The sequence below is a fragment of the Patiria miniata genome, unplaced genomic scaffold (genome assembly GCF_015706575.1).
Source record: "Patiria miniata isolate m_02_andy unplaced genomic scaffold, ASM1570657v1 HiC_scaffold_1, whole genome shotgun sequence".
Lineage (NCBI taxonomy): Eukaryota > Metazoa > Echinodermata > Asteroidea > Valvatida > Asterinidae > Patiria > Patiria miniata.
Window position 1 is genome coordinate 18,329,472 of NW_024037047.1, and position 25,254 is coordinate 18,354,725.

Sequence of the window (25,254 nt, forward strand, 5' to 3'; positions counted from 1 at the left end):
AACCTGACTGTTGGTTAGAGCGAATTCGTTAGGGTAACGGCAAACGCCACAATGAAACATCTATTGGTGACGACGTGAATTTCGATTCGCTTTTGCGTGAAATAGAGGTATTACCCGACCGCCACTTTCCCCAATGGCCATGAAATTAATTGATCATAGTTAATCAGCCTTAATGGGTACCGGCGAGAAACAGATAAATTAAGCTTGCCTACTGATGCGGAACAATAGTCATTGTGCCTAATTACGTCCTCCAAAGTTTCAAATGCATCTATCATGGCACCCGTTTATTGGAATTGCTATGTTTGAAATTGGCACTAGCATTGCGATCACTTCTGTTATGCGGGCGCGCGTTCTGTATGTCTGCACTGAATTACTAGCATTTTATTTCAGTAGTTTCGTTCTGACATTCGGAGGTAAGAGCACGGCAGTTATTCTTGGCATCATAAACATTTATTAAAATTGATCCAAGGTGGCTCTGACAGTGAATGTGCCCGTCATGCAAATGACTTGTTTGCTCCTTTTTTTGCCCCGATAAAATAACATATCCTTCCGTCTTGAAATCCCTTGTTAATAAAACTTAGACTAATTTCTTTGACAGGAGTATTCGCCCAGATAAACCGTCTGTGTTTGGTCAGAAGAAAATCTTTCTTTTTTTTAGTGGAAATAGGGATATTGTGAAACCGGAGCATCATGAGTGCACTACTCGTGGTTGCAAAATATCTTCATCATTTTTATAATGTCGCCCTAAAGGGCCATTAATGAAATTGCGGCGTCATGCAGCTGTGGCTCGTTGACTAGCGCCACATGAGCTTGATTTTCTGGGACCCTATTACAGTTAATTTTAATGGTGGCTTCGTAACTTTGCGACTATGTAGATTCCATCAGTACTACGATTTTTGTAGCAAAGTGGGACTTTTGGAGAAAAAAACAGAAATAAGTAAGATAAACTAATATTTACTCTTGCGCAGAACTGATAATACTAGATAATATCTCCTATCTGATAGCAGTTAATATCTCCTATCTGATGGGAGAAAATATCTCCTATTTGGTAGCAGATAATGTCTTCTTCATATTGCGCGCATTTCTGTTCAGTCCGCACAGTGTACATAGTCAATTTCCTGGGGCAAATAATGCCCCATTTGCTTACCGACTCAGGCGCGCTAAAACTCTGGAATCGCAAAGCCGGGAGTGCATTTATTTAACAAATGTTTGAGTTGCTCTCGAAGTATGTCCACTTGTCCCTGTTCGTGGGCAGTCGTAGGTCCTATTTTTTTTTATTACGGCTTATAATTTTTCATTCCATTTTAACGTGGCTTATAATTTTTCATTCCATTTTACGTTGCACTTTCATAATATATGGTACATGCTGTCCGACTACTTGTCATGATAATGAAACTGTTCACTTTTGGAATGCAGGTTATGTTTTTTATGAGGTCGTGTTCAATGTATGTTTGTTCATCTGTCAACAACATTGAGTGATTAAACAACTATATGTTTGTTGATGGGGCGAGTGTCCCTTACGCTTGTCTCTTTCCTTCCGTACTGACTTCCTTTGGGGTAAAATTCCACCCCCCCCCCCCCCCCAAAGCAATATGTAGGCCCTAACCAGGGCAAATTAGCCATTTCACGTAAAAAGATCAATCCAAAAAAAACATTAAAAGCATATAGTGTCATTTTTTTTTCGTGCAATTTGTTTGTTTCCAATAATAACACCACAGAAGAATGCTCAGAACCTAACCTGTTGAAGTTTCAGCTCAGTAGATTATTACAATTTTCGCGACAACAGTGAAATCCCACGCACGATCTATGTTGATCATGACACGCGACTTCGTCAATAATAGTCTACTGACTGATTGTTTTTTTTTATTTCTTCGAAATGACACTAAGCTACATGGAATAATTTCACGGAGTATTTAGTATACCAGTACGATCTTTACTCCAATTTATTTTTAATAATGTGGAAAGTTACTTTCGGAACAATGCAAATGATCTTGGTGATTTCAATTAAAAACAATGTCTGTCCTGGCTTGTTTACGGGGTAAAGTTTGTATATTTGTTTGAAATGGAGTACGTGAGTTGCGTGCCTTTCTTGTCCCTCCATATCTTACTTGGCCTTGGTTTACAAGACGAATCTTCGTCCAAGTTGGTATTTTGTGGGCAACGATTTTTTTTACGTTTTCCAAATTTGCCCCAAATCGATCAATTTTTTGCGAAGTCATCTCCCGATTCAATTCCGGAAAATCTAATTAGATTGTATACAGTTTTTGCCGTTCTAGCCCTACTCCCAAATGTTCTTGGCAATTGCACGAGCACGCCTCGGTCGTTTCTCAGATATTGTAACTGATTTATTGTATTTTCCTCGCAAATAACATGAATTAGATTGATTTGAAATAAACCAGGGTTAGGTATACGGCTCTGGAAAACCCGGGTTGGAAATTGGTATGAAGGCCCCATGCAATGTAATTATTTTTAATGCAGTCATTGAAAACGAACCTTTTGTGTCCCATTTACCCATATTTTCAATTTTCATTTTGCCATCGTCGAGGCCGGGTGTTTCGGTGCCCAGGGATATACTAATTTGAAAGTCATATTCGTGAGCAAAAGTGTGATGTCATTTCAGGCAGAAACCTCAATGCTACATCAATTGCAGCACCAAAAGATGCCGGAATTTTGGATATTTTGTTGTCGTAATTTTTTTCTTTTCTTTAGTGATTCGTTGTTGTGTCTGTACATGGCAGTAAGCCAATGAGCAAACTTTCCTCAAATATATTTTCAATGAGCACATTTTTGGGATAACAGTTTGAACAGGAAACCCAGAAACTGAACAGTGTCTTCCTGAAATGACGTCACAGAAACAGCGCACTCGGTTGTCCGGAAAAGCATGGACAATTTTAAATGTTCGAAGAAGTGCACTATTTGATAACGTTAACCAAATAAGGATGTCAAATATTTTTCTTACATTTAAGAGGAGTAGAAATTTGTACAAATTTGTTCCTGTAAAGATTGTTAAAAGTAAATTATTTATTGGTAGGGCCTAACCGTCACTGCTGCAACACTCGGCCTGAAAAGATATCGATGTTATTTCTTCGCTTCAACGGCGAAATTGTCAAGTGTTCCATCATTATTCCATGTCAAGCAGTCGAAATACACTAATAAAAATACAGTGGAATTTCAAAACCTGATTGTGAAGCTTTGCATTGGTCTTATTTTAACAGGTTAGCCCATTCAGTGGAATCCACTGGTCTCCCTGGGTCAGTAAAAAGAAGAAAATTGAAAAAAATACAGTTTCAGAGGTGGGAGGAAACCCCAGAAGATTATATTGAGGAAAACCCACGGATTCAAGTAGGAATTGAAAACCCAATCCACGTTTGTTCCGATTCAGGCAGGAATCGAACCCGGGTCACAGCGGTAGAAGGCGAGGAAAGTACCGCTACGCCAACCTGTCCCCTCCTAAAGATATGGACAGACTATAACATTGACATAGCACTATTTCCGAAAAGAAAAAAAAAACACTTCAACACAAGGCAGTGGTGTCCCTACGTGTGGTGCCAATGCATTTAAGTTCTCAACAACTTGGTTGCTTTGTTTTGAAATCTGGACCATTTCAGTTATTTCAGCTATTTCATCTTATGTCACACTAGATTCACGTAGGGTCGTTTGCAATAACATGTATCCAAAAGTGCGAACCGATTTAAACACTGTTGGGCAATATAATGTTACCCAACATTGGTTTGAAATTACCCAATTTGGGTAACAAATTTCCAACAATTGGGGAGAATTTGCTAAAGAGTTTAACCTGTTGATACGTTGACCAACGTTGGTCTATTTATTATCAACCCACTTTGCCCATTGTGTTTATTTGTAGCTATAAAGTTTAGATAGCATGGTATCAAATACCATGTGAATTAAATTATTCCGCCTGAAATGGTAACGCTTGAAAGCAATTTAACACATTGAAGGTGGTTTCAACATAAGGTGTGCTTGGCACTATTACGAGCGTTAACAGCGGAATCATCCCCCCCCCCCATAAAAAGCATAATTATATTGTTCATGTTTGCTCTAATATTAATAGTATCCAATGAGCTGAATATTAACAGGTTAGTTGTAAAGCACCGTTCTTAAGATTTTGACTAAATCTGTTATTGAGTCAAACCTACCACAGAGCACAAAAAATATCTATATACATGTACTACCTTTAAAATTGGAGCTGTCTGGTAAAACATTAAAATCGTAGACCGTGTTATTATGTGGCGACCCTCACGCCTGATCAATTCAAGTTACACATTGATGGATGTTATTGCAGGTTTTGGGTTCATGTAATGAAGTAACATTTTCAGTTTCAACCGTATCCCCCACGCTGAAGCAGACTGTGCAGTTATCAAAGGACTTGACGCGCGACACGCACCAATAATTTCGCGCCTACGTGATTTGTGGTGTCTATCGCAAGGTAATTGAAAGCCTTTCACAAAATTCGGTAAGTGATAAAACGGCACAACTACGTACACTTAGGTACAGGGTGAGTCAAAAGAAAATGACCAGAGGATTAATGATATATTTTTTTGTTAACTTGCGAAGCAAACAACTTTTAATACAGGAATGAAGAGTCTTAAAAGAGCATGTTCTTCCACTCATCTTGAAAAAGAAATACTGAACTTGATCCACGCTATCAAAAGTAATGCATGTTTTACTGAAAGAACCAATTTTTATAGCTGTCCACGGAAGGCTATGCTATTGAGCTGAGTGAGAATTACAGATCACACACACGCATTAGAATACAAATGGGATTTTTATGATTTCAGTCAAGACTGAAACATTATTATTACTGTCAGAATTTGTCTTTTGAATACGAGGAATAAGTCCACTCTTTTTTGTAAAATATTGATGGCCATTTTTGTCTGCTTTCCTTTGCACGTTTTCGTTCATTCACGGAGGTGGGAAAACGTCCATGTTTCGTTGTATTTAATGGGTATTCGTCAATTCGTAGAACGGTAAATGATCAGTGGTGGACAGCTGAAGTTTGCGTTCTTTTTATTGAAATAGTCATATAATTGGAATAGAGTATGCAAATTACGTGAAATTTTCACACTTTCTTTTGACTCACCCTCTAATAATAAGATAGTTTGAGAGCTTTTGAACACGTCAACGCGTAGTGATCTGCAACACATTTAAACAACATATTTATAGCTGGCATATCAGCCAATACGATCGGCAACATTGCAAATATCGCATCATTCATCTGAGTGTTGCTATTTTCACTTCTAATGCAAACATCTCCTGCGAGTGAAGCTTTAGAGCTGAACCTATACTTGCAAGGTTCTAAACGATCATTAAACAATACGGCCCTAATTCTGATAGGTTTCAGTGAACGAAATGATTTTTGTTTTTATAAAGTGTGAAAAAGACTTATAAAAACTGAGGGGTAGTATTCATTTGGGTGTACCATGATGTGAACTGTTTCACATGAAGATGATCAGTATTAAATGCCCGAAACGTTGGCCCGAAACGTTGACTTCATCAACCAACTCTCCAACGCTGCATTCCTACTTGTTCTACCGATACAACATATCCTACCTCAATGTTGATGTTGTTTCACACCAAGATGATCAGTATGAAATGCCCGAAACGTTGACTCCATCTACCAAATCTCCAACGCGGCATACTTACTTGTGCTTCTGATACAAATATCCTTACCTCAGTGTCGCTGCATTGGTGAATATTGGCGTCTGTACTGCATTGGCGTCGTCGTCCGGATAATGAGTCCCATGCGATCGCGAGCACACTACGGCCACAACCGAACTACCTCTGGGAGTTGCCGACAAAGGCTTTTGTACACTCAGAAATACTCAAAATAAAGATAGGGGTCAGACGTGTTGCGTACAAGGCCCCATGGTGTCGCCAGAATGACACTCCGTTTGACTATCTTTCCACCCCGAGACTGAAAGACTAAACGACCGAAATGCTGAACTCGGCAAGGACAATTTTCGTAAACCCCACGCTGGATCGTCGTGGGAGGAAATTAAAGTAGGAATTACTGTACTTGGACATTGATTGAAAGGTGAGGCAGGTTGCAATGACTTGTCGGGCCGTGTGTGCTCCGAGAAGTGTGGCTGACTAATGAGGGCCAATTGCGACTCAGCCCGGGCAGTGATCTGGAGTAGGTAGCCTTGGGAATTAAACGGCCGGATTGCTCGCCGGTAATTGCGGCCGGCTTCGCTGGGTAATTAGGCGCATCGGACAAACGGACCCAAATGACTACCACGACACCCCCCCCCCTCCCCCAAAAAAGTAATGAGCGATCCAATTAATGGTTTAAGCAAGAGCATGTAAACCTCACAAAGCTGGTCCCAGAGTACACAACCTTCTATTCGATCGATTCATAATGGCTATTCACTCAAGTGTTTCCATGCATCTAGTCTTCACATGTTAACGATGGGCCAGATTAAGCCTTTTTTTCGTTAGGGGTAATCCTATACGATAGCACTACCCGGTCCACAAGTAATTACAGTCAGTCAGTGATTCAGTCAGCCAGTCATCCGGGGGGGGGAGTCAGCCAGGCAGGCAATTGGGGAGTCAGGCAGTCAGTCAGTCAGGCACACAGTGAATATTCCTAGCAAATGGCTCACCTTTAAAGCTTTATCTTCTTGAATTTTCCTTGATGTGTAAATTCAAAACCCGTTCTACGTTCTTTCTACCGGCGCAAAATCCTGTCTTCTCCTCAGCTGAATCGTGCTTATAAGCGATTCCAGTGATTTCCAGAATCCTTTATTCTTACCAGTTAATGGGGTATCAAACGGAAATTACTATTATTGTATTTAGGCCACCGTATTACAAAAATACCCCCGACGGATACGTGAGACCTTGGGCTGAGATTGCTCATTGTGAAGTCCACGGCCACGTGACAAGATCGTGTGACTACTACTTAGATCAGCAAGAGTTTGGTGCATGCAGTTACCACTTTACTTATTATTTTGTATTCTATTCACAAGTATTTTACAATGGAAAGTGGTATACTTATGCAACAATATATTTTCTTTTTAGGGAATGATAGGTATGTAAATAGTAATGCTTATAGTGGCGTTATTATGTGCCCCTTAATATATAGACCTAAAACATAATGACGTCATGATTCGTGTACATGTGCGCTTTCCTACGGGAGCCGAGGATGAGATCCACCAAGCTCCCATGGGAAAGTGCACATGTTAACGACGCATGACGTCATTATGTTTTCAGGTCTATTGCTATCGCATTATTTCTTGGTACTTGTTCAGTCATCTAGAATTTTCACTCATCTAGTAGAATACTATCCTAAAATTGAATGGCATAATTGACTAATGCGCTTTTCTGTAGGTTTGGTCATTATGTGTCGTGGCAGAAGTTTGTATGATTAAGGGGGGAATGATTGAGATCTAGGTCAGTGAAGTGCCGTGGCCTCGTAGTCTGGAGCATTGAATTCCGAGTTGTGGTCTGTGGGTAAAGCTGCAGGTTGTGGGATCGAGTCCCGCCTGGGGTTACATGCGTGTGTCTTTGGGCAAGTCACTTTGTCACTCATTGCTTCTCTCCACCCAAGAGTGGATGGGTACATGTGAGGACAGGGATGATTATGTTAATTGTGGTTGATTTCAGCTGCTTTGCACCGAAATGGCAGCATCGAGATGCCTCCCCAGGGAGCTAGCTGAGATGGTATTTTGAATGTTTCATTGACCCAGCGATCAGGGGTAATAATGACCCATGTCCAACGCATCGGGACCTTGTGTGGATTTAAAATGCTTTGAGCACGGATGAACATTAGGTCAAAGTATACGTGATTTGGAATTTTGAATTTCGGTACCGAAAACAGACAAACAAGTCTCGTTGAGTACAACGTAGCGCTTGAGCAGCTTGCCAGCTAGTTAGAGACAATTGCAATTGTGCTTAAAGCTACAGTCCATCATTTGCAGCTATCCAAAAGTAACTGAAATACCGGTAATTATTGTTGAAAGACATACTTGGTTGAAAGATGGTAAGGGGAATAAACTCCCTGTGAAATTATTCTTTCCGGCATGCTGTCATTTTAAAGAAATCAACGAAAAAAGGCCTTTCCAACGGTGCGTCTTAAGAAGCACCGTTGGAAATTTCCGTGGTAGTTTGTTTTTTTTTCGGCGAAGCGCGCGCGCCTATAATTCGTCGGATCAGTGCGCGACATCGCGTAGCTGCAATCGGCTCAGCGAGAACGTGTCTCGGCGGACGCTGCATGCAGACCCAATTCAAAACATGATTCAGCAACTTTTGATTTGAAATCGAGTTCCTAGAATGCTGTTTTTCTCGAAATATACAGCTGAAGCTGAGCTGAAACTTCATCAGGTTAGTTGTTCAGCACCCTTCTTTAGATTTTGAGCATGTTTGTTGCTTCAAACGAACAAAATGCACAAATTACAAATGATGGACTATACCTTTAAATTGTTCCAGGATTGCGAATGCCCCTTTTTCTGGCGACCTCGGATGGGATAAGGAGGAGTTTAACTTTAATTACAAGTTAGTTACTAGCAATTATTTTCGGCTAAGAACACACCGATAATTATTAAAATCCTTCTAATTGTATGTCGGTAGATCAAGGGATGATGACCTTGTCGATAAGTCCTTGTTCTAAGGGGGATTAATTAATTCCTTTAAGTCAATTGTTCAGGACGACTCTGCTAATTGGCTCGTGACTGGTTTGATTTTTCGGACCACTGCACAATTATACAAGTGCATATCTCGAGCTGATGATTTAATTGAAAACCACAGAACAGATAATGAGCCGCCATGGTGAGTGATATCCGGATCTTGTTATGGTGCTTGGTCAGCCGTCACGAGGAAGCATTGCACAAACCGATGTAATATAAGTTTTCCCGGCCGTTTTCGTTCACGTTCACCAACTCTAAGCATTCAGACCGTGAGCACTTGATCTCAAGATGCCATCTCCACAAAAGCCCCCGCGGGAAGTTAGGCTGAACAATCTACAAGTGCACCTGTCATCTTCAAACGAACGAAGACGACGACCACCAACTCTAAACACTCAATTTCGTCCGAGAAGAATTTCACACGCTTTTACCAAAACCAATTTCGTTATTTACCATTCAATTTTAAAGTTTGGTCACCCTCTTTAAACACCGGGTCAAGCATATTCGTCATCACAGATCAAATTCGTAATTTGTCTAGCCGTGTTGCTGAATGGCAGCATTCAGAGATCGAATTTGTCTTATATATGAATTTAAAACTCGAGTTAAGTAAATTAGTCTGTTTGAGCATTTTCATTGTGTCCCCAAGCACTATACAATTTCCCGGCTATATTTTAAACGTTTTTCATTCAAATTCACCACCTTCAATTTCGTCCAAGAAAAATTAACACGCTTTTACCAAACCCAATTTTGTCATTTACCATTCAATTTCAAAGATTGGTCACCCTCTTCGGACACCGGGTTGAAAATATTTGTCATTACAGATCAAATTCGTCGAATTAGCCGTGTTGTCGAATGGCAGCATTCAGAGATCGAATTCGTGTTGCATGATCAATCAATTTAAAACGTGTGTTAACTAAATTAGTCTGGTGTGTGCTTGAGCATTTTCCTTGTTTTTGAGTACAAATTGGCACATTCACTCGCGTGATTCTGATCTATCGGACCAAGAAGGCCCAGAGTAAGGTAAAAGTCCCATAGCCATTACTGGCCGTAGGGGTAGTGGGATGTTAGAGGTCCACTGTGTCTTGGGCGCGGCATAAGAGTGGCGGTGCCCAGTCCTCTCCTCTCGCCGAAGAGTACCGCACCGTTCTTGAAAAAAAAATAAAAAGTGTAAAACTTACCAAGATCAGCAAAACAAATATATTTAATTAATCAAACGAAAAGAACAAGTGTTAAAAATGAAAGAAAAAAATGTCAAAAAACAAATCTCCGTGTAATGTGCCTAAAATATTCAGTGTAGCATACTATAACAAGATAAAATCAAAAGAAACAAACAATAAATTTATAAAGAAACACGAACAGAAAAAGGTGGATAATTATAAATCAAATTAGGTTTTGCCCTTCACCGACGTTTAAACACTGTATACTCAGTGTGTTACCTCCCGAGTGAAAGTTGGAAAAAATCACTCGGGTGGGACTCGAACCCACGACCTCCTGCTTTCTAGTGCAGATGTCTTACCACTCGACCACCGAGCTAACGGGATCGATTGGCCGGTTCGAATCTGATGTACATAGCAGCGGGTACCGCATAAACTATTATAATATGGAATTTTGCGTCGGGGTGATATAAATCAAATTAGGTTTTGCCCTTCACCGACGTTTAAACACTGTATACTCAGTGTGTTACCTCCCGAGTGAAAGTTGGAAAAAAGGCAAAACCTAAGGTGAAGGGCAAAACCTAATCTGCTATGTACATCAGATTCGAACCGGCCAATCGATCCCGTTAGCTCGGTGGTCGAGTGGTAAGACATCTGCACTAGAAAGCAGGAGGTCGTGGGTTCGAGTCCCACCCGAGTGATTTTTTCCAACTTTCACTCGGGAGGTAACACACTGAGTATACAGTGTTTAAACGTCGGTGAAGGGCAAAACCTAATTTGATTTATATCACCCCGACGCAAAATTCCATATTATAATAGTGGATAATTATACTTATTATCTGCCTTCAACTTAAGTTGTCACAATGACGTATGATGAGATTGATCAAAATTATGATTAAATTGTGTTGCATTAGACGAAGTTGATTTCTGAATAACATTAATAAGGTTTGGCGTAGACGAGACGAAAACGTGTGCTCATTTTCTGAATTTGCTTGAACTAAATTTTAATTGACAAAAGACGAAATTAAACATTGGAAGTGCACTAAATCGGTGTCGCTGGACGAATTTCAATATATCGGTGAATTTGAATGATAAATGTTTTAAAATAGCCGGGAAAACCTATAGTTTTAATTAAAACATATCTCTTTGATTGGCTAAGTAATAAAAGCAAGGCGCCATGCGTTTGTATAATTATAATAATTATGAAATAACCAGAATATGTGAAAACAAATTAAAACTCGGTGCTCTAGCTGCACATCGTGATTATCCGAGTAATTTTCTCTTTCGTTTTCTTTTCTACCCCCCCCCCCCCATTTTTTTTTATATTGACGTCAATCAAAGAGAAATGTTTCACACCCAAACAGAGTGTGCCTTAGATCTGGTGTGCCAAGTGAGGTCGCCCTTCATTATTGCTGTTAAGCGTATGGTTCCCTGTCTCTTTGCGTTAATTGCAAGGGCTGTGTAATGGATGTTTGCGGCGAATGCATCGTTGAACCAGCCTGATGTAACAAAACATGCATTTTGTATCGTAATGTATTCGTTCGCTCGGCTTTTTAGACAATCCGCCAGTTTGCGCCGCCTAACAGTGCTGTCAAACCAACTCCAAGCAGATAGAATGAGTGGACTTGCAATGGCCAACAATTCCAGGCAAACTGCTGGTATTTTAAGTGAGTTCTAAAAGGAAATGAGATAGTAGCGAATGGTTGTCCAGTTTCCGGACATGCATACGCATGTTTTATATTGGGCGGATCGGGGGGCGTGGCATAGCGGCAAAATTATATGTCAACTTGTCAACCCTTACAAGAAGAAGCTTAAGTTGCAATCCATAATTAAGCCCCAAAGATTTGGCCTTACACATATTGGTGAAAGCAGTGCTTACTCATTCATGTGTCATTTTACTTGTCATGTTTGTAAACTGTTTTCCCTTAGGCTTAGCTTGAGTAACATCCATCTGACAAGTGACATGCTCATCAGAATTTCACATGTAATGCTGGAGACAGAACTACGTTGTAAAAGTGAGATCTTAAAGAGACCCTAAAAAAAGAGACATGATAAGAGGGAAAAAGGACCATTTTGTAGACCCAGATAGTATTTACATACCTCATAACCACGCAGCATTCATTCACGAAGCTAATATTTATCGACTTGAAACAGAACAACAGTTACAAAAATATGAAAAATATTGATGGTGGCATCTTCAGAAAACCATCCAGTGCCGCACTGTCGTGGCTGTGTTGTTGTTATTGTGTGCTTGTGTCGATCAGCCAATCAGATTATTCCTTGATTATTTATGCTGAGTAGGACATCCAACAGCCGTCCGGTCAGTAGTACATTCTGCATGTACACAGTACAGGCCATTGGCGTTGAGGTATGGAAATGCAATCTGGGTTGGGATAATAAAGGGAAAAAGGACCATTTTTTTGAGGCCATTTTTTTCAGGGTCTCTTAAGATCTCACTTTTACAACGTAGTTTTGTCTCTAGCGTCACATGTACATGTATGTGAATTCCTGATGAGCATGTCAGCTGGATGTTTAATACTCAAGTTAGTTTTTCCTAAGCTAACATGGTTAACGCTCAATTGCAAAATGAGTCATTTTTTTTCATTGTATGACAGTTATCGGAGACGAGATCCTGAAAGGTCACACCCAGGACACAAACTCTTACTTCCTGTGCAAGGAGCTGTATGACCTCGGGGTCAAAGTTGAAAGGGTAAGCATCATTATAATGTCGTCCCAACAGTTAAGACCAAGTAAAAAATGTTTCTCGTCTGGTCTAACTGCCATATAGACCATAGCATCTTTGCCATATAGCCTCAATCCTGCAAAATCCTCCATTTTGCAAAGAGAATTTTGGAGGATTTGGGAAGGTTAGAATAGAATTGCAAAAAAAAAAAGGAAGCAGATGGGAAAAGGAAGCAGGCATGCCAGAGATGCTGCTTTATTTTGTTTTTTTTACCTGGCCTTATATTCAGGTAGCAGCTGGACTCTACCTAGTCCGAAAATTTGGGACTCTCAATACTGTGTATGAGAGTCCCAAAACTTAAGGTATCCATATCGTGCAAAAGTTTGTGCTGCATAACAAAACCAGTGTGAATCAAATTTGCAAGCTTCTTACTCACTACAGTTTCTTCAATAATCCCCGAAACTTCTGCCTCGCAAAGTTGCTGTTGTGAGCATTGCATCACCAAAAATTCAGCTTTTAATTCTAATTTTGCAGAGAGATATCGAAATCCAAACGTGAGACATCACGTTGATGTGTACTGCAATGCATTGTGCAAAAAGACTCCTCAGCTATAACATTTTCATAGTGTAGATAAAACAGCGCCCTCTTGTTGATCTGAGTGAATGCAAAATGTTTCATTTTTTAACAGAGGGCGCTATGTTCATTTGGCCATCGATTAAAAAACAAGTAAGCTGCAAGGCTCTTCCTGCACCTACCCAGGATACCTTGGGAATCAGACATACATTTCTAGAGCATGGAGAATGACGTGGATGGTTTTTGAACTGCCAAAAACTTGCCTTAAAATTGGATTTAAGGTCTCATATTTCGCAGGTGACATGCTTGCAACTATAGCATTTTGATGTATGTGTTGTGTGGGCATTAATTAGCCAAATGGTGAGTAAAAAAACGTCAGTTGTAATTTTGCACGTTTTTATGCACTCTCGGTCCCAGTCTGGACTCTACCATCCTCAATCCCACCCAACAAAAACCTTGTAAACATCCTGGCGGATTTTACAGGGTTTGCAAGAGTTTAGTGTTGTGTCTGGAATGGATGGGGCTGATCACATGATCTCATATTCTTTGCAGGTCTTGGTCATTGGTGATGACCTACCAACCATTGCAGATGAGATTGCCAAGTTCTCGTCCTCCTACACACACGTCTTGACGTCAGGGGGCATTGGACCGACACATGATGACATCACATTTGAAGGTAACAACAATGTGGACCGTAACAAGTACCCAAGTGCTCAAAAGAAAAAGCAACACTATAAAATTTGGTTATAAACTTTAACCCTGAAAGGGCAGGGATGAAATCCCAAATACTTAGACGGATCGAGGTCGCGTCTCGAACCTCTGAACACTTGTGTTTTCATTTTTCAAAATATACGTCCTTTGGGAACCACCATGCATTCAGGAAACGGTTGCACATGTGCTAAAAAACTTGATATTCAGCTTTTACTTAAATCAGAATTATACATGGACCAAAGTGGAATGTTGTCTCAAAAATAACACTGTTCATCAAGTAGTGACGCTCTGCAACCTCATCATTGATGTACATGTATTTGTATTTGATTTAAAACAAAATTAAAATATTGAAGTTGTAAAACTTATTGGAGAGGCTCAAAGGGTCTAATAGATGTTTGTATTTTTCAGGGGTTGCCAAGGCATTTGATGAACCCATCCACGCCCATCCTGAGCTGGTCAAGCTTTGCAGACATTACTTTGGCAAGGACAAAGAACTGGACTCGCCGGAATTGAAAATGGCTCATGTGAGAGAAACCAGGTTTAATTGAATCAGTTACAAGTCAATTCCAAGTCAGTTGTAAGTTCAAAAGGCAAGTCAGCTCAGAAGTAACTGGGGATAAATGATGATGGAATGCTGTCACAGTTTATGTGAATAGCTTGTGACTTGACTATTGACTAGGTGACTTGTGATTGACTTGTGAAGACTCTCATTTGAGCTCTGGCTAAGGGACCAATTCATATCCAGGACAACTTCCAGACAAGTTGCAGGTAGAATCATTCACTTTGTCTGGAAGAAGCTCTGCATTTGCCCCGGACATGTTCCGGGGAAATTTCATCAGCAACTGCTTGACTCACCAATACTGATAACTTCATTGTGGGAAGATTGCGGGGAAGTTGTTCAGAATCATGCAACTTATACCCGATACAATGTCCGCAATTTTCCAGAACTCGTCCCGGATATGAATTGAGACAGGCCCTAAACCAAGTCTCAGTCAAGTGTTACTGTCTACCATTACAGAAAGTTACACTAGCAGACCAGTGGCAACAGTTTAGGCCTAAGCAGGGAGGGTTCTGTTGGTTGGGGGAGTTACCTTAAAAAATAATTGCTTAAACAGAAAAATACTAACAAATATGGCAACTTAACTCAATTTCTGATAAGAATTTAAACAGTGTTGAACTAAATATTCAGTTTAGATCAAATAACTACCTGGCCCCAAAAATATTTGCATTTTTTACACTAATATTTTCCAAAAATCTGTTTAACTCAAAGCAAATTTTAATTGTTTGCTAAAAAGTTAACTTCCAAAACTTATGCAGTCTTGCTTTTTTTCATTCCCTGCCAAGGTTCCCAAGTCAGCGAGGTTGGTATACGGAATAAACCAAAAGACAGGCGAGCCCAACCCATACCCACTGGTCTGTGTCCGCAATGTTTACGTCTTCCCTGGAATACCCAAGCTACTCAGGCGAGCGTTCATGTCACTCAAGGTGAGTCCATGTTCTGAGTCAGGAGACTCAGACCGTGTCAGATGTCTGGAGCTACGGCTATGTCCCATGTAGTTGTAATGGTTAAAGACAATAGCCCTAGATAAGGAATTTGGATGGGGCTTCAGTCTTAGCCACTTGTACCATGGACATTTTTGAAACCTGGGCTTGTCTCCAGCTTTGGTTTCAGGAGAGTTTTTTAGTTGCCTGACTTGGAGGACCCTGATGACTTGTATGGGTCCAAATTCGGACAAAGTAAAGTTTGTCACGAGCCAATGTGGCCCATCAGGCCGCTGTTTATCTCCAGTTTCAGTGGCATGAAACGACTGAGAATATTTCTACTCCCCCTGGATGGGATGCCAGTCCATCGCAGGATACTCCCCAGCTAATGCCAGTACCCATTTAAACTCCTGGGTGGAGAGAGGCAAGTGGGGGTGAAGTGGCTTGCCCAAAGACACAACATACGGTCAGCAGCTGGATTCGAATCCCTGACCCTTTGATCATGAGTCACAAACCCTAACCACTAGACCACAGTCCTGCCATACAAGGTCAAAATATGTAGTGCAATTCTCTTTGGCTTTACATTAAAGTCTTGTTTTCTGAATAAGGTATCCAAGATTCACACTATGCATTTTTGTTAGAAAATAAAAACACCAAAAGTGGACAAACTGAAGAACATTTTTCACTGCCGTTGATGGCACAATGCATTTATTTTATTTATTTTTTTTAAAGTTGTTTTTCTCGAATTGAGGTCGGTGAAGTTCGGCGGAACACTGTCGAAGTTTCTGCTGCATATTTTTGGAATACAGAAATAAATTTGGTATCATTGGAAAGCCAATGATTTGCACTTTAACATGTATGTAACTTAAAAAGTCAAATGTGGGGGTTATTCCTCATTATGATATGGCAGGTCACAACTACTCGCTGAGCATTCCTTGGTCAATCTGTGTTGCTATTGAATCACAATTGACTTGATCCCTACAGTACCACCTCATATCTCAAGATACTTGAGATCCCGGAAAGGACTAATCTAGATGACTGGTTTCTCATTGGTCCACAGAAAGAGTTATTCCAGCATTTAGAATCGTCATTCCACATGCGAGAGATCTACATGAACCGTTCAGAAATGGACGTGGCAGATATTCTAAACAACTTCAATGCTACGTACAAGGACACGGTGCTACTTGGTTCCTATCCCGAAATAGATCACAGGTGAGTGGCAAAAAGTATCAAACTTAAAACATAATTCTTCGGCAATTTGGAAAGGAATCCTCCTGAATCTTTACAAATCCTCCACTGTGCAGGAACCCAATGGCACACTCTTTGTACCTACCAAGTTTCAATGAGCATCAAGCCCCATGTAAAGTAATAGTGGCTGGGCTCTCTACCTTCCTCAATCCTACAAAATCCTCCGCTGTGCAGGAACCCAATGGCACACTCTTTGTACCTACCAAGTTTCAAGGAGCATCAAGCTCCATGTAAAGAAATAGTGGCTGGGCTCTCTACCTTCCTCAATCCTACAAAATCCTCCGCTGTGCAGGAACCCAATGGCACACTCTTTGTAACTACCAAGTTTCAAGTTGCATCAAGCTCCATGTAAAGTAATAATGGCTGGGGTCTACCTTCCTCAATCCTACAAAATCCTCCACTGTGCTGGAACCCAATGGCACACTCTATGTATCTACCAAGTTTCAAGTTGCATCGAGCCCCATTTAAAGTAAAAGTGACCGGGCTCTACCCTCCTAAATCCTGCAAACCATCCAAAATCTGGTGTATTTTTTTTTGGTTCTTGGAGGGTTTAGGATGAACCTTTTCAATTGTGCATCCAGACTGTTCTGAGTTATGACATGCACCTACAAATCCCATGCAATCCTTTTGGTATGTGTCATTTTTTGAACTGGGCAATTTCATCATAATGAAAGGAAGTGATATGTCTGTGACAGAGCCAGTTAACCATGATATCTAATTAATGATTCAGAGAAATGATCCAAACTCCTAGTCTGTAATCTCCTTGACCATTACTAGACGATGGATGTATAAGGTTTGAAAAATACATTTTCAGGTGTATTCGCCAAGCTCTTAAAAGCCCTGTCATGGGCATTACATTAGGCTGGAATTCGGGCGATTCAGAATGCAGTACGCCACCGAGAGTATTCCACGGAAAGTTCATTTTTCCCAGTGCATTGTGGGAGATGGTCGACAAATTCACAGCGCGGGACATTTGAAATGCTTAGTTTTTCCTGTCAGTGCTTTCGTAATCATATGATTCGGTTACATGTTTCAAGTTGCCCTTTTCTTTTCTTTTTGTCAATATGGTGTTTTTTGTAAGGCGACAGAACGTTGTGCCCCAATCTATAGCAAAAATAGCTCAAGTTGTCTACTGGCACTCATTCAAATGGGCCGTGCTTTGTCGACCGTGAACTTGAATAATGGACTCTCCATGGCAAACTCTTGGTGGCGCTCTGCATTGGGAATCGCCTGAATTGCCCATCTGTGTTATCGTTCATGTTTGACTTTTCCCAGCTATTTCAAAGTGAAGCTGACGTTAGAAACAAACAGCAAGGAAACGGTGGACAAAGCGCACAGAGAACTCCTTCAAATGCTGCCAAAAGGTGAGCCTCTACATCCACTCTGAGGGTAAAAAAAAGAGACATGTTATACCCTTCTAGAATCTTGTGATTTCTTCTCAGAATTATTCCTAATTATCTACCCCTTCCCACATAGTAAAAAACAGCATTGTCATAGTTTTTCTTTGAAACCACAGTCCAGTTTTGATGAGCTTCTGTGAAGATCATATATCATATCGCCGAGAGCTTTTTGGCCCGTTGGCGCCTGCTTCTACGAATAGGCGGTGACGTGTGATGTTGAATTTGGGTTCTCCGCAGTGCAGTAGCCTTTAGTTCATTAACTGAGAGACCACTCCACGTCATCAAGTTGTCCACCCATCGGCCGTGTTTTAAGACAAACTTGTTTTCACTACTACAAGGAATATTTTTAAGATTAACCAATTTTTTTTAATGAACAAAACAAAAACTAGCAGGATTTGAACAAGTTGTCTCCAGAAGGCTCCACTAATTGTCTTAGCTATCAAGCCCTATTTTGGCCATCTCCCAATCTGTCAATTTATTTGCTCTTTTACAAGCACTAGTAAGAGATTAATTTCAATCGTGCCATTCATTTGCAGAATTTATCGTCAGTTATGAAAAGGACCCAGCTGGCAACTCAGCTCAGCGGTTACAGCAGCTCCTGGTGGCCCCTGAATCAGCACAGTTAGCGTGCTTCGTTGGCCCCTCAGTGAGGATAATTGAGGAGGCACTTGACAAGTATCCACTGTCATCCATTTGTCTTGGTTTCAATGGCGGGAAGGATTGCACTGCGTTACTGCACCTCGTTTACGCTGTCATAAAAAGGTACATACTTTGAAAGAAAATCCACTCGGATTTCTAAATTTTCCAAATCCAACAGTGATCAGGAAACCTACAATACATTCTGTGTATTTTGAATAATAATTGGCCCCCCTATTCCCATGTAAATTAACACTGATTTTAAAAGTTGAACAAAGAAATTGACTGGAGTGGGGTTTGAACCAGCAACCTCCGGATTGCCGTTCCGGTGCTCTACCAACTGAGCTATCCAGCCCTATGTTGGCTTCTGACTAGCCCCCTTAAACAAAGACATTGACAAAATGAGAAACTACCAACGTAGGGCTGGATAGCTCAGTTGGTAGAGCACCGGAACGGCAATCCGGAGGTCGCAGGTTCAAACCCCGCTCCAGTCAATTTCTGTGTTCAACTTTAGAATAATTATAATGCAGCTACTCAGTTTCCCTTGTTGTTTATTAAAGTTAATAGTAGCTAGGCTGCACAGTCCTGAGAATATCATAAAACCAGACATCAAATGTTGGCGTATTTTGATATCGTTTCTCTGTTAAATTGGTTTTGGGGTTTTCTATTTCTCCATTTAGGAAATTTCCCAAGCAGGAGGAGCCTTTACAGATTTTGTACGTCGACACCAAACGCTCGTTTCCAGAACTAGAGACGTTCATCACAGAATCAGTCCAAAGGTGGGTCTGAATAAAAACATTCAATGGAGTGGGATTTGAACCTTTAACCTCCAGAATATGGCAACAACATTAACGACGCACTACTAACTGAGATTTCGGGCCCAGCCAGAACAGTCCGGAACTTTGTCAATGTGTTTGCTTAATGCGTTTTTTCTGAAAACAAGCTCGATATGATCTCCAAAGCTGCGAACTCCCAACGAATTTGTGTTGCACTTTGCGTGGAATGTTTCTTTGCGTGCACTTTGCGTGGCCGTTGTCTATGAATGAGATCTCGAGAGCTGCTATGCAGCAGGCATGCGGCTATTGTCCCCCGGATTATCACCTTTCATTGAGCTGCAGCTCTGCGGAACGTTTGTTACTAACTAACTAACTAACGAACTAGCTAATGTAGGGACTAACGGAGAGACACAGTGACTAGTTGAGCTGCAGCTGTCCGCAGCAAAAAAAACCAGAAAGGGACTGGGCAATTTACTTAAAGAATTAGAAGGTTGGAAAATTAAGGAAATGTTTTGCTAAATAGTAAGGACTTTGAGCAAAAATGTCTATCACTACAGATAGGAAAATTTCAGTTGGCTAGATGGTATTTTCAATTTTTTTTGGGGGGGGTTTCTTGGAAGGCACTATCCTATGGAATTGTCCATAGATGGCAGAAATTCCTTTTTGTCTTCTGTACTTATTGTTTCAGGTATAATTTGAAAGTCCTACGGGTGACGGGTCCTATCAAGAAAGCCTTGGGAGTTCTCAAGCAGCAGAATCCACAGATACAAGCCGTCTTCATGGGAACGAGGCAGTCTGACCCGTATGCAGGTATGGACTCCTTTAAGAAACTCACAGTGGAGGGTGCTTTAGCAAAGTTGTTATCGAGTCAAATCACAAGTCAATTACAAGTCAGTCCCAAGTCAGTCACATGTTAACCACAAGTCAGTCACATGTTAACCACAAGTCAATCACAAGTCAATCACATGTCAATCACAAGTCAAGCACATGTCCTCACAAGTCAATCACAAGCCAAATCTTAATTTAATGTGATTTGGAACGAGACAGTCCGACAAGTCAAGCAAATGTCCTCACAAGTCAATTACAAGCAAAATCACAATTAATTGTGATTTGGAAGGAGACAGTCCGACCCGTATGCAGGTATATGGACTTCATTAAGAAACTGTGGAGGACGCTATCACAAGTCAATTACAAAACAGTTACAAGTCAGTCACATGTTAACCACAAGTCAGTCACATGTTAACCACAAGTCAATCACATGTCGATCACATGTCAAGCACATATCCTCACAAGTCAATCACAAGTCAAATCACAATTAATTGGATGAAAAATGACAACGGAATGCCTTTGTCACAGTTCATTGGAAATCTTGTTTCTTTACCTGGGACTGACGTAAGTGCACTTTATATGAAGACTGAGGAGTCAAACGATGACGTTCGATCACGTGACTACAGAAGTGTGTTCTTAAATATTGGCACACTGATTTACAGATGTCATGAATCGATATCAACCAATTGTCCTCAATCTAACTTGCTCCTTAATAATATTGAAGGATGGGATTTTGAACCAGAGCCACGGAGTTAGAAGATGAGGAACGTATCACTACCCCAACATGACTCTGGTTTCTGTTTTCCTCTGACAGACAGTCTAGGTGCCTTCGCAATGACAGACAGTGACTGGCCACAGTACATGAGAGTCAACCCCATGCTACAGTGGAGTTACCACGACGTCTGGGAATTCCTGCGGACACTCTTTGTGCCTTACTGTCGAATCTACGACAAAGGGTGAGAATCAAAGTCTGGCCTGAAAGAAATACAGTGCGCAAATTGAAAGTGATACAAAAACACCCAATATGCATAAAGTTTGAATCCCGCTCATTTAAAAAAGTAACATTGAGGCTGAAGATTGAGAGAAGAAGGTTGGAGGTAAAGGCACATAGGATCATTTGCATTTATCCCAAAAGTAACCTTCCATATATAATTATCCAAAAGCTTACTTGGATTAAAGATCGTACTGGTACTAAACACCCTGTGAAATTATTCCGTCTGGCTTGCTGTCATTTCGAAAAAATCAAGAAAGTAGGTGATTTCCAATGATCAGTCAGTTGACTGATTTTGGGAAACAAAAAGTGCTACATCTATTGACAAAATCGTGTTTTGTGATCAAAAGGTTGGGCATGGTGTTTTACTGTTTTCTTGAACAACAATTTAGGTTTTGAACATTCTGCTTTGGATTTTGAGTGATGGTATTGTTGGAAACAAACAAAGTGCATGAAAAGCAAATGATTCTATATGCTGAACCAAATGGCTTGGGGGTTTCAAGGCAATTGTAAGTGATCGTGTGGGTTTTGAACCCCAAACTTCTCAGGTTCTTCAAGCTCCACTGGGTGGTTTTGGACGATTGCACATAATTTTTAATTGTAGAGCCCAGTTACTGTTATTTTACGTTGGACTTGGTGATCCTTGAAATTTTGTAGGTTCAAAGATGTACCATAGGATTCCTGCAAATTGGAGGATTTTTGAGGATTCAGGAAGACTTCTAGCAAAACTGCAATATGAGTTTGGTTAAAGGTAGAGTCCATCATTTGCAGCCATCCGAAAAGTAACTGGCGTAATTATTGTTGAAAAACTAACTTGGTTGAAAGATAGTAAGGAGACTAAACTCCCTGTGAAATTATTCTTTCTGGGAAGCTGTCATTTTGAAGTAATCAACGAAAGAAGGCATTTCCAACGGTGATTCTTAAGAAGCACCGTAGGAAAATTTAAATTAGTAGTTCGTTTTGTTATTCAGCGCAGCGCGCACAAGTATTCGAACGACGCACACGCGCGCGCGGTTGTTATAATTTGTCGGATCAGTGCGCGACGTCGCGTATAGTTGCAATTCAAAACAATTCAAAACATGATTCAGCAACTTTTGATTTGAAATTGAGATCTTAGAATGCTGTTTTTCTCGGAATGTACAGCTGAAGCTTAGCTGAAACTTCATCAGGTTAGTTGCTCAGTATCCTTCATTAGATTTTGAACTCTTTTGTTGCTTCAAACGAACAAAATGCACAAATTACAAATGATGGACTCTACCTTTAATCCTCAGCGTTGGTTTAGCATTTTCCATGCATGGTTCCAGGACCGTACTACAGTTTGCAGTACATGTTACAATAGGTCTCGTTCAAATGACGTCATTTCCTACAGACCATCCACGCGCATCGTCATTTTGAGCGTCAACTTGCATAACTCACATTGGCTGCGTCGTATGTCGAACACATTTCGAGCAACAAGCGCGCGTGTTTGGAACATTTTCAACACTGCGCAATGCGTGCTTGATTGCGTAAAATACGCAGTTGCAGTTCTCCTACAGAGATGGCCGTCATTGAACGAGCCCTATGAGGGTCAAAATTCACTCAACTATCTGCTGTGAAACGGTCAACTCTGGCTAAAGGGGCTCTCATCAAATTTGGCCATGTTTGAATGAGAAACTTGTGAAATATGAAATTTTGTGACCCCGCCACAACTTTTGGAGTATGTAAAAAATTACTTAACGCGTTCCTGCAAAAGGTTTTTCTGACCAGCAGCGTTAACGAAGGTATTATTCTTGGTCTTTGTTTTGGCTTGGCAGCTACACCTCCGTGGGCAGCAAGGAGGGTACTGACCCCAACCCCGCGCTCCGCTATATCAACAGCAGAGGGGAGGTGTGTTACCACCCGGCCTACATGCTGCAAGACGGTACGGACGAGCGAACAGGACGAAAACGCTCCGTGAGCCAAAGTTTGGATAACCAAACTCAGTGACGGAACTCAAACGTGGGCATCGCCAGACTAATTGGATTGGGGGGGGGGGGGAGGAGGGGTTGCAGGTGTGACTACAAATGTTGTTGACCGACCTCTCACAGCCTGGAATGTACTGACTGTCAGAGATTGGAAGTGGGTTGGACATAATCTGACTCGGGGGTGCTATTGTATCGACAACTGGCTGCATCATTTGATCATTTGTCTCTACAGCTATGGGCTCCGTGCCCCAACAAGAGAGGGCGCCTTTTTAACTCTATCCAGAGCATGGAGGACAGCGTGAGCCAAGTTCGGGCAAGGACCATTAGTCGACTAGTGCTTGATTTGTGACGTACCTTACGCCTGCGCGCGGCTATTGGTTACCAGCGAAGCAACCAGCCCCAGTAGGCTGGTTCCAAATAGTCGACTAGCGTAGTCAACCACCGTCGACTTGTTCGGGCAAACGTTAGTTAACCATTGGTCAACTATAGTCCTTGCGCGAACTTGGCCTAGGACACACCCTGTGTGTGCATACTGGTTCACGCATGTAAAGCACACATGACTAATTTTACCCAGAATGTGCACACAGCCATAGCGTCTTCGCGTGAGCATTAGGCATGGTCTGCAATGCATTCGCATGTCTCCCCCAGTGGTCTCCACCAACTCTCCCTTTCTTACCGTTGAGGGGGTACTTGTGCACGGAGCCCATTGTCTAGGTCATCAGCCTCTACAACTATGTGGGAGCTGACCGTATATACGCAGCTGTAGTTCTGGGTCCTTATTCACAAAGCACCCGTAAATGCTTGCGGGCGCGCAACTTCCCCGCAACCCTCACTTAAGCACTTGCGGGTTATTCACGAAGCCCCCTTAAATCTGCGTGTGCCCGTAAACCACCCGTAAATTTGCGGGACCTCCAGACGTCCCGCAAGCACACCACAACTTGCGTGGATCATCTCGATTGTCACAATGGCGGCACTCTTGGCATGTATTTTGGATCTACGAACTGATTTGACGTGCCGGTTCATCTTCCGTGACCGGTTGAACCAACTATAGGATGAGTTAAAAAGAAAGTGACCAAATTTGAAGAATGTGTTCAAAATATTTGGCGCGTTCCATTTTCATGGGCGTCAATCGGTGGGGGACAAGTCCTCCCCCCACTTTTTTTTTTTTAAGTGGCGGATATCATATCGTTGCCCCCCCCCCCCCGCCCCCCCCCCCCCCCCCCCACACACACTTTTTCTATCCCCGAATAAAAATTGTAGCCTACATAATGATTCTATAGTAGCTGATTAGCTGATTCAATGACTCCAAACTCAAAAAAATGATGTTTAAAAGATGATCTTTTGCTCACAAAAGTGGTTTGAGTGCTCAGAAATTGCCTCGGATCGCACCACAGATTAAGCATCTAGAATCCAAAAAATTTCGGGGCCCGCTCCATGCCGTAATAGGTATGTCCTCCACTTTTGGGAAGCGACTGCCGCCCTTTGTTTTTTTATGGGACGAAGTACATCTTATGGGATTTTAAGTGTGAACATTTCACCTAAATTGCACAGTCTAATCCGAAGTTATGTCTATTTCAATAAAACGATCACAAACTTGTTTACCACTCATCACGTGATGCAAACTGAACACCCATTGAGTACAATGAAACGTGGACTTTCCCACCTCCACTGAATGAACAAGAGCATGGGAAAGGATACAAATATCACCATCAATATTTAAAAAAAAACAGAGCTAACTTGTTTCTTATATATTGAAAGCACACATTCTGACAGTGGTTTCTGTCTTGAGTTCAATTATTAAAGGGAACCTGCAAAAGGATTTGTATGACTTAAATAGATTTAAAACAGCTTTCTTGCCATGTTACTATGACTTTCAATCTTCTTTTGTAGTAGTAAAAGGGAGAAATTTCAACATTTCAATTTTTATGCTATTGAAACTTTCCATATTCATGAGCCAAAGCGTGATGTCATTCAAAGCAGAACAGAAGTGTCTCTACAGCTTTGAGTACAAATATAATTATATCACACTTGTTTCTATTTTCTTGCAGTAAGTTCCACTTTTTACTTGTTTATCATGTTAAACAGCTTGTTTGGACACTAGCAGTCGCCACTAGTTTTTTTCGAAGCTTTTTTTGTGGGTAACTTTGAAGGAGTTATGTTTGTACTGTTCATATGCACTTTTGACAAGGA

General features: G+C 41.1%; 2 protein-coding genes and 1 non-coding gene across 3 annotated transcripts in view; 2 read left to right on the forward strand and 1 right to left on the reverse strand.

The window, feature by feature from the left end:
- The window catches only part of LOC119724259 (melatonin receptor type 1B-like), a 30,110-nt gene extending 24,011 nt beyond the window's left edge, over positions 1–6,099 (reverse strand). Inside the window, exon 1 of the mRNA XM_038195233.1 lies at positions 5,692–6,099. The gene's annotated coding sequence lies outside the window, so the exon portion shown is untranslated. The remainder of the gene's footprint in view (positions 1–5,691) is intronic.
- A 5,169-nt stretch (positions 6,100–11,268) lies between these two features.
- Positions 11,269–23,830, forward strand: LOC119724268 (FAD synthase-like). Its single transcript, XM_038195246.1, has 12 exons — positions 11,269–11,460; positions 12,409–12,503; positions 13,602–13,725; positions 14,169–14,284; positions 15,105–15,245; positions 16,303–16,454; positions 17,766–17,854; positions 18,427–18,652; positions 19,207–19,305; positions 19,991–20,112; positions 20,945–21,086; positions 22,915–23,830. The coding sequence occupies exons 1-12, from the start codon at positions 11,325–11,327 to the stop codon at positions 23,084–23,086; spliced, it is 1,614 nt and encodes a 537-aa protein (XP_038051174.1). The 5' UTR covers positions 11,269–11,324; the 3' UTR covers positions 23,087–23,830.
- Trnaa-ggc lies at positions 18,948–19,020 on the forward strand. Its single transcript has one exon. It is a non-coding gene; the product is annotated as a tRNA-Ala (tRNA).
- Positions 23,831–25,254: the final 1,424 nt, after the last annotated feature.

Bases quoted from the DNA above. Each gene is read 5' to 3' on its own strand.
- LOC119724268 (XM_038195246.1), top strand. From the start codon at position 11,325: ATGTATTCGTTCGCTCGGCTTTTTAGACAATCCGCCAGTTTGCGCCGC. The intron at 17,855-18,426 runs GTGAGCCTCTAC...ATTCATTTGCAG, and splicing joins CCTTCAAATGCTGCCAAAAG to AATTTATCGTCAGTTATGAA. The intron at 20,113-20,944 runs GTATGGACTCCT...TTCCTCTGACAG, and splicing joins GCAGTCTGACCCGTATGCAG to ACAGTCTAGGTGCCTTCGCA.